At 50.5% G+C, this 9,453-nt stretch overlaps 1 protein-coding gene across 1 annotated transcript; it reads right to left on the minus strand.

The window, feature by feature from the left end:
• Positions 1-261: 261 nt before the first annotated feature.
• On the minus strand, positions 262-1,827 carry LOC109780173 (E3 ubiquitin-protein ligase SINA-like 4). Its single transcript, XM_020338752.4, has 2 exons — positions 1,341-1,827; positions 262-1,239 (listed from the first exon to the last, which is right to left on the minus strand). The coding sequence occupies exons 1-2, from the start codon at positions 1,674-1,676 to the stop codon at positions 526-528; spliced, it is 1,050 nt and encodes a 349-aa protein (XP_020194341.1). The 5' UTR covers positions 1,677-1,827; the 3' UTR covers positions 262-525.
• Between the last annotated feature and the right edge of the window lie 7,626 nt (positions 1,828-9,453).

A 9,453-nucleotide genomic window follows, 5' to 3' on the forward strand; every position in this document is an offset into this window, starting at 1 on the left:
AGAAGCAGCGAGTCCTCAACCTCCAAGCACAAAGAAGAGGACTAACCCAAGAAAGCATAAACATTGCAAACAAGCATCATTCCAAATCATCCAAAATGAATACTCCATTTTGGAATGATAAGAGGAAATTATCGGCTGCAACTCCAATCAAACACCAAATTTCAGGGACAGATAATTCAACAGAACCAACATTGCAAACAAGTATCATTCCAAATACTCGATTTTGGAATGATAAGAGGAATTTATCGACTGCAACTCCAATCAAACACCAAATTTCACGGATAGATTCAACCGAACCAAGTCACCTTGAACACCAAACCCCAGTTCTCAACTGAACCCTGAATACTTGACAGACTGGAAGCAACTTACCACCATACCTAAGCAAGGTAAACAAAGGTAATCCAATACTTCAACGAGACTAGAGAAGACACATATGTCTCCAGGACTACATTGCTAAGGCAATCTAATACTTCAACGAGACTAGAGAAGACATATGTCTCCAGGACTACATTGCTGATGCTTCTCTTAGGTTCCCGAACAGATGATCTTCGTCTTGCCGATACGGATGCACAGATGGAGCTCCTCCCCGTGCAGCATCTCGGGATACACGGGGACGGTGTCGCACTCCGGCTGCGCCAACACATCGAACTCAACCGGGGCCGAGCAGCTCGCCGCCACCTTCTTCTCGAGCTTCAGCCGGCGCGCCTCGTCTGGGCCAGCCACCTCGACGGAGGAACTGTACACAGGCCCGGTGCCAACGTTACCCCTAACGCACACCACGGTGACGCGGCGGACGCCTCCGGCGCCCCCCACAGCCACGAGGAACACGGCGCCGTCCTCCGCGACCAGGAGGCCGCGGTCCTCACACTGCTGATCCGACGACTCCGGCACGGGGACGGCAAACTGGTGGTCCATCCCGTAGGTGATCCTGTGGGCTGTCCAGGCGTGCCGGCCGGACAACTCCGTGAGATGACGCAGGAGGCCCGACGGGGGCCCCTTGTACCCGCACTCCGCGCAAGCGCAGGGCGCCCACGCGCACGCAGTCTCGTGCGCCGCCAGGTCGCGGTAGGCGACGGAGCTGGCGCACCCGAACTTGCGGAACGGGCACGGCACCCTGATGTAGCCGAAGAGGGCGTCCAGCTGGGCGTTGTGGACGAAGACGGCGGCCGGGTCCCCGCCGCACGGGCGGCAGTCGCCGGCGCCGCAGTCGCGGCACGCGACGTGCTGCACGCGGGTGCACTGCGGCCGACGCGGCACAAACTCATCAATCAATCAAATCTTGGCCGCGACCAAAGCAAGCGGATTGAAAGGGGAGCGTTTAGGGCGTCTCGTTCGATTACCTGGTAGATGGGGGGCCTGAGGGGGCCATGGCAGAGGTCGCAGCGCATCCTGACCTGCTCCTCCTCCTCCTCGGCCGCCGCTATGGCCGCCGCGCCGCGCGCGAGCTCCAGCAGCCCGCCGTTCGCCTCCTCCTCGCGCTCGGATCTGGGCGACGCCAGCGTCTGCGCCGAGGCCGGGCTGCGCGCCAGCGGCACCTCGACGCCCGGCTCGCTCTTCCTCGGGCGGCCCGGGCGCCGGATCGCCTCCGGCGGCGTGTTCTTCCTCGGGCGGCCCGGCCGCCGGCCCACTGTCGGCGGCGTCTTCACGTCCCCGGTGCTCTTCCTCTTGCCGCCCATCGCCCGCGGACGCTGCTACGCACCAGATTGGGCGTGGGAACCTCGGCGGAACTGGGGATTTCGGGGTAGGCAGGATAGCAATGAAGGCTGGGATCTGGAGAGTTCAAGAAGGACTGGCTGAATCCCCGGCATTTCCTCCTATACGGAGAGAGAAGTTTTTTTTTTTTTGAGACAAACGGAGAGAGAAGTAAAGGAGAAGACGCACGCTCACCAGCCCACACTCGCCTAACGGCCCACTCTCTTTCTGAGGCCCAAGTGGTTAACAGGCAGGTCGTTGCAGCAGCTTCCTCGCCAACTTGGCAACTGGCAACTCCCCTCAAGAAAAAATGCTCGCTCCCCAACCATCATCAATCTGAGTGCTCAGGTGACATTTCACACACCACGAGAACCCTTTGAGCTCACAAAAATCCTGACTTTTCAGTCCCTAGGCGAATTTATAAGCCAAGAGGAAAGCAGTTAAGTGGTAGCGCAGACAAGCACCTTTTTTGGCTGTCTAATCATCCGGCCTTCATCGTGAATCGACGGTGGATCTGCTCCTCCGTGATTGTCATTCAAAGGCTGTCCGGCACCTAGAAAAGCTCGGTTGTAGGTCCACTTGAGCCCGTTCGAGCTACTGTGGCATGTCCCCCTCTTTGATCCTGTGTAGCTGCTGCCAACCCCTTCTTCATCATGTCCTCTGTGTACCCCCCACCCCCACCCCCTCTCCTTAGACCTAGATTACAGGGACGAAGGCGATGACCTACTGCTCGCCTTGTCTCCTTGCTCCAAATTTCTTCCTCTCTTGGATCCGGGTTACAGAGGGAGCATCGACGACCTAAGCAACTCAGGTACGGACGCTCGAGCGTGCGTCATCATTCACGACGAGGTTCATCAAGCGGTTGCTCATCGATCTTGAGCTCCAACGGCTGAAATTGTTGATAAGAGCGAGCCAACTAATCTAAAACGACTTCGTACAGAATAAAAATATAAGACTTAGCCAATGAGTGAAGGATGGCGCAGCAAAGCGTGCGTCACATTCTAGTATATACGAAGGCAGGAAGCTAGATGTGTGATTTTGCTGTTGAATATGTGATTTTGTTGATGGAAGTATTGCTGCTGGGGGCAGGATGACTGGACGAGCTACGGTAGCTTGTTGGGCTGACAATGACATGCATACGATTCCTTGCTGTAGGATGTAGCAGCATTCCATATAAGAATCTCTCTAGAATTGAAGCTTGGTTACATATACAGACCACCTACTCGAAGGGAACTGTTGTTATCTATTTTAGCCTACAAATTGTCCCCATTGTTTTGGTTCGGTGGTTTGTGTTTTGATTGGGAACTATTAGTTATAGTTGTACAAAATGTCGCTCCATCTACTATATTATAATATCAGTCGATCGATGAAGCACACTAATCTGAACTTTCATCCTATATAAGGTTTGAATAACATTATGATAATCAGATTGGGATTTCTTTATGGTTTCTTGCTTCCTTTGGTTGTTGCAGGTCTTGTTTGTTTTTTGACTGTTTCTATACCTGCTAAGTCTGACGTGACGGTTCAACATTTTGAGCAGGTCATGAAGTTCTTTGTATTGTCATTTGTTCACTTAGAGGAACATGCGAAACAAATAGAGACAGGTCTTGCAGCTCCTCAAGTGAAGGTCTGAGTTTGATACTCAGAAATCACCGCATTTTGAAAGTGTGAATCTAAAGCAATGTTTTCTTGATTTTGCAATTGATTTACCATAGTTGATGAGAAGGTGCACCACTATGAGTGCAATTTTCAGTTTTCAACACTCTTTTTTATGTTTCCTTTTCCTGTCCGATGATTAATTACTTTATTATATCAAATATTGCTTGCAACAAGCTATTTGTTATTTACAATGAAAGTAATTACTTCTTGGGGGGGGGGGGGGGGGGCGACATTGACAATAGCCCCATAGGCATTTTTGGAGGGCTTTGAAGGTGTTTTATATTTAGGCCATCTACACTGCATTTATTTTTTCAGGTTAAACATGCGAATGACCAGTTTTGTGCTAGCCATCATATGCATCAAATTAGATGGACCGAGCAGCCTAGCAGACATCATTTTGTGTGTACACTTATATGAATTTTAGTGTTATATTCATCTATCCCTTCTTTCTAAGTGATGTTATCAAAAGATTGTTTGACACAACTATCACTAAGAACTTGGTTTCCGACCTTTTTGAAGAATATCATATATAGAGATGAAAATCGATGACCTCTGGTGTGCCATTGATTTTATCCAAAAATCATCATCTGTAAAGATGAGCTCATTTTGGGATTTTCCATGACCATATTTCTATAAGTAGGCCATTTTTTGTAACGGAAAACAGTAGGAAATTATCTTATTGCGACATGCCATTATTGTGTCCGAGTGAATGTTATGGATTCTAAGGGTGGTGGTCCAAGATATCACCCATAAGCTACCATTATCTTTGTTTTGGGTAAGAATTGCTTCAAGAAGTATATTTATTACAAAGTTATTTGCTATATTTTAAGGAATTGGTGGCAACACATCTTCCGCTGCACTTGCAAGCGGTGGACACCGGGGAACGAAGCGGGATGTAGTGCGCCAGCGGCGACGACGCAACCCCAGTGGAGACACCAACCGCCGCCACACCAAATACGCATCCAGTCGTTTACAAAAACCAGCCACCGAGTGCTTTGAACCCGACGAGGCCCGACTCTTGGTAGGGAACTTCTTAACAGTGGGCTTCTTCTTCTTGCTAACAGGGCCCAAGGCGGACGGGACCGGGGAAGGAGGCACATCCACAATCCCAGAAAGCGGGGGAGAGGCAGGGTACACCGCCGATAACGGAGTGCCCAAACCCTTCTCTGCAGAAACAACATGGTCCACAGGGGCACCCTCAGAAGCAGTAGTATCAGAAGGCTCGGGCGCCATCCACTCGGTCGCTCAGCCAGTAGGAGCACTTGATTTAAACAGGCCACGAACCTTGGAACCTAGGCCCTCCCATTCAGAGTTGGTAAATGGGGCCACATAATCGCCCTCGGCATTGCTATCACCATGGGCATCGTCATGACGTGGCGCAGGAGGAGAATGATTGGGAGGAGGTGGTGGGGGTGCCTGCTGGGCCGCCTGACCTTCGACGCGGACATGGATCCGATAGGAACTTGCAAAGGAGAAGACATCAATAGAGCCATGAATAAGAGCCGGATCCAGACACCAAATCTTCATACGAGCAGGGCCAAGATGATCAAGAGAAGATAGATCAACCTCCACTGGCTTACCAACCAGTTCACCAAATGCCATTAGGAACGGAGAGGTGTAGAGCCCCGATGGAACATCATCCAACAGAACCCAAACATTTGACAGAGAACCTACAGCCTGAGCGCCACCCTCCGTCACTTTGACAGAGACCACGATCTGATTGAGGGGCAAAGTGAAACTAGTGCAAGAAGAAACCATCTTCAAACTTTCCTTAGATGGGAAGACAACTGCAAATTCTGACTCAGAAACCTGCTGCACTTGCCACTCCCAGCCCTCGAGCCCCCACTCTTTGAGCTCATCCATGATGACTTGGCAGGAGACTGCTTGGGATTTCATAGATATGATGGCAGCGTTGGAAAGAGCAGGCGCCACAACAACCATAACCAGATCACCTTCCAAAGCAAAGAAGGAACAACCCAGAAGACCAAGGCCGAAGTGCTTGAAGGCCGGCGACTTGCAGAGGTTCTGGCAATCCACAGTAAGATGGCCCTCGGCCCGACAGATGAGGCAAAATGGGGGGAAGGTGCATCGGGATTGGAAGTGCCCCGGCCGGTGGCAAGCAAAGCAGGTGAGTGTAGATGAAGGACCTGATGAGGAAGGGAGGACCGAACCATGCAGAAGGGGAGGAGGAGGAGGGAGGATGCCATCACCAGCGGCAAGAGAGGAGGAACCAGGATCCCAAGGAGTGAACTTGTGCGTCTCGTAGGGATAGGAAGAACCATACCCACCTCGCTGGTACTGCCGTCCTCCGCCACTGGCCCTGCCGCCGCTTCCACCATAGACCCGCTGGCCATTCCCAGATCCAGCACCACCCGAGCGGGCGATACGACGCAGGGGCGCCGTGGGGCCCAGCAGTGGATCAGATCCGGAGCAGTCAGACCAGCAGCAGAGCCAGACGCCGCAGCCTCCCAGGTATCTACCATCGTAGAGCCCCACCTAGTAGGCGAAGAAGCCTGCACCGGCCCTGCACTGGAGCCTGTAGCCACCACCATCGAAGCCGCCGCAAAGCAAGCACACTCCTCCCGTTGCAGCCACTCTGGGCCAGCCGCCCAAGCCTCGCGGTCATGAGACACCTGCTCACTCAAGCCGTGCTCCGCCTCGAGCTTTGAGTGAGGAGTAGCTTCGTACTCAAAATTGGAAGCAGCCTCTACCGAACCCTCACGATGACGCTTGCTACCCGACACAGCCTCACTAGAGGAACCATGAGATTTGTCCATGGAGACCGCCTCCATGAACGAAAGAGAGATTGGAGGGGGAGTGGATCGAATGAGACGACGGATAGGGAGAGAATGACAGCGCACGTCAGATCTGGAAGATGAAAATCCTAGGGGCAGGGACAAGCAAACCCTTGCAGATCCATAAGTAGCTCCGCACAGCATGTCCATCAGACAAGGAGAGGAAGGGCTGGCCCACAAGCCCACCACGAACCACAGGAGTTGGCCCAACAACAACGCCAGGGAGGGGAGGAAAATCAACCCAAGAGTGGGCCCCCAGTTGGACCAGAAACTCAACAGGGCACAGGCGGGCCCACTAGCGAGCCCGTGTCACTCAACGCTCTAGCAGAGTAAACAAGTCTAGGGTTCCACCCCTCTCCTCCCGAGCCGCCACCGTTGTGCCACAACCCGACGCCGGCGAGGATAAAGGGGAAGAGGAGGGCGACAACACATCCAGAACGACCTCCAGATCATCAGATAGCGAGGGCACCAGCGCCGGACCAAGCACGCCAGATGCCGGAGAGGGCACGAGGAAGTTACCAGATCTACGACCTAGATGAATGACCCTCGACTAGCCAGGATCCACCACCGACGTCGGTGCAGCGCGGCTGCACCCACCCGACGCAAACTTCCGAGCCTGCCCTGCCATCCGAATTGGCAGGGGACGCGCTGCCGGAGAGCCGCTGCCGAACTCTGACTCGGAGTCAGAACTCGCCGCATCCAGCACCCAAAAGCGGTTGGCACACACCGGCTCGGGAGCTCACCGTGTGGATGACGACAACGCTAACGGAGGAGGGGACGGTGAAGGAAATATGCCCTAGAGGCAATAATAAAGTTGTTATTTATATTTCCTTACATCATGGTAAATGTTTATTATTCATGCTAGAATTGTATTAACTGGAAACTTAGTACATGTGTGAATACATAGACAAACAGAGTATCCCTAGTATGCCTCTACTAGACTAGCTCGTTAATCAAAGATGGTTAAGTTTCCTAGGCATAGACATGTGTTGTCATTTGATGAACGGGATCACATCATTAGAGAATGATCTGATGGACAAGACCCATCCGTTAGCTTAGCATTGTGATCGTTTAGTTTATTGCTATTGTTTTCTTCATGACTTATACATGTTCCTATGACTATGAGATTATGCAACTCCCGAATACCAGAGGAACACTTAGTGTGCTATCAAACGTAACAACATAACTGGGTGATTATAAAGATGCTCTACAAGTGTCTCTGATGGTGTTTGTTGAGTTGGCATAGATCGAGATTAGGATTTGTCACTCTGATTGTCGGAGAGGTATCTCTGGGCCCTCTCAGTAATGCACATCACTATAAGCCTTGCAAGCAATGTGACTAATGAGTTAGTTGCGGGATGATGCATTATGGAACGAGTAAAGAGACTTGCCGGTAAAGAAATTGAACTAGGTATGGTGATACCGACGATCGAATCTCGGGCAAGTAACATACCGATGACAAAGGGAACAAAGTATGTTGTTATGCGGTTTGACCGATAAAGATCTTCGTAGAATATGTAGGAACCAATATGAGCATCCAGGTTCCGCTATTGGTTATTGACCGGAGATGAGTCTCGGTCATGTCTACATAGTTCTCGAACCCGTAGGGTCCGCACGCTTAACGTTTGATGACGATATGTATTGTGAGTTATGTGATTTGATGTACCGAAGGTTGTTCAGAGTCCCGGATGTGATCACGGACATGATGGGGAGTCTCGAAATGGTTGAGACATGAAGATTGATATATTGGAAGGTTATGTTTGGACACCGGAAAGGTTTCAGATAGGTTCGGCATTTTCCAGAGTACCGGGGGGTTACTTGAACCCCCTGGGGGGTTAATGGGCCTTCATGGGCTTTAGTGGAAGAGAGGAGGAGGCGGCCAAGTGGAGGGGCGCGCTCCCCAAGCCCAATCCAAATTGGGGAGGGGGGCCGGCCCCCCTTTCCTTCTCTCCTTCTTCCCTTTCCTTCCGCTCCTAGTTGGACTAGGAAAGGGGGGTGATACGTCTCCAACGTATCTATAAATTTTTATTGTTCCACGCTATTATATTATCCATCTTGGATGTTTTATATGCATTTATATTCTGTTTTATATGATTTTTGGGACTAACCTATTAACCTAGAGCCCAATGCCAGTTTCTGTTTTTTCCTTGTTTTTGAGTTCTACAGAAAAGGAATACCAAACGGAGTCCAATTGACGTGCCAATTTTTGATGATTTTTTATGGACCAAAAGAAGCCCCTGGAGTAAAAGAATTGGGCCAGAAGAGTCTCGAGCCATCCACGAGGGTGGAGGGCGCGCCCTACCCCCTAGGCGCGCCCCCTGTCTCGTGGATGACTCAGAGACCCCCAGAAAGAAACCTAGATCAGGAGTTCCGCCGCCGCAAGCCTTTGTAGCCACCAAAAACCAATCAGGACCCTGTTCCGGCACCCTGCCGGAGGGGGGGTCCATCACCGGTGGCCATCTTCATCATCCCGGCGCTCTCCATGACGAGGAGGGAGGGTATTCTATTGATTCACTTGATGTATGTTTTGGTGATCAACTTGCGGGTTCCGTGACCTTGGGAACTTATGCATAGGGGTTGGCACACATTTTCGTCTTGACTCTCCGGTAGAAACTTTGGGGCACTCTTTGAAGTTCTTTGTGTTGGTTTGAATAGATGAATCTGAGATTGTGTGATGCATATCATATAATCATACCCATGGATACTTGAGGTGACATTGGAGTATCTAGGTGACAGTAGGGTTTTGGTTGATGTGTGTCTTAAGGTGTTACTTTACTACAAACTCTAGGGTTGTTTGTGATACTTATAGGAATAGCCCAATGGATTGATCGGAAAGAGTAACTTTGAGGTGGTTTCGTACCCTAAAATAATCTCTTCGTTTGTTCTCCGCTATTAGTGACTTTGGAGTGACTCTTTGTTGCATGTTGAGGGATTGTTATATGATCTAATTATGTTATTATTGTTGAGAGAACTTGCACTAGTGAAAGTATGAACCCTAGGCCTTGTTTCAACGCATTGCAATACCATTTTCGCTCACTTTTATCATTAGTTACCTTGCTGTTTTTATAATTTCAGATTATAAAAACCTATATCTACCATCCATATTGCACTTGTATCACCATGTCTTCGCCGAACTAGTGCACCTATACAATTTACCATTGTATTGGGTGTGTTGGGGACACAAGAGACTCTTTGTTATTTGGTTGCAGGGTTGTTTGAGAGAGACCATCTTCATCCTACGCCTCCCACGGATTGATAAACCTTAGGTCATCCACTTGAGGGAAATTTGCTACTGTCCTACAAACCT

Source organism: Aegilops tauschii, chromosome 6 (genome assembly GCF_002575655.3).
Source record: "Aegilops tauschii subsp. strangulata cultivar AL8/78 chromosome 6, Aet v6.0, whole genome shotgun sequence".
NCBI lineage: Eukaryota > Viridiplantae > Streptophyta > Magnoliopsida > Poales > Poaceae > Aegilops > Aegilops tauschii.

Excerpts from the sequence above, each read along its gene's own strand:
- LOC109780173 (XM_020338752.4), bottom strand. The coding sequence starts at position 1,676 with ATGGGCGGCAAGAGGAAGAGCACCGGGGACGTGAAGACGCCGCCGACA. Across the intron at positions 1,240-1,340 it reads TCAGGCCCCCCATCTACCAG|TGCACCCGCGTGCAGCACGT; the intron begins GTAATCGAACGA and ends CGTCGGCCGCAG.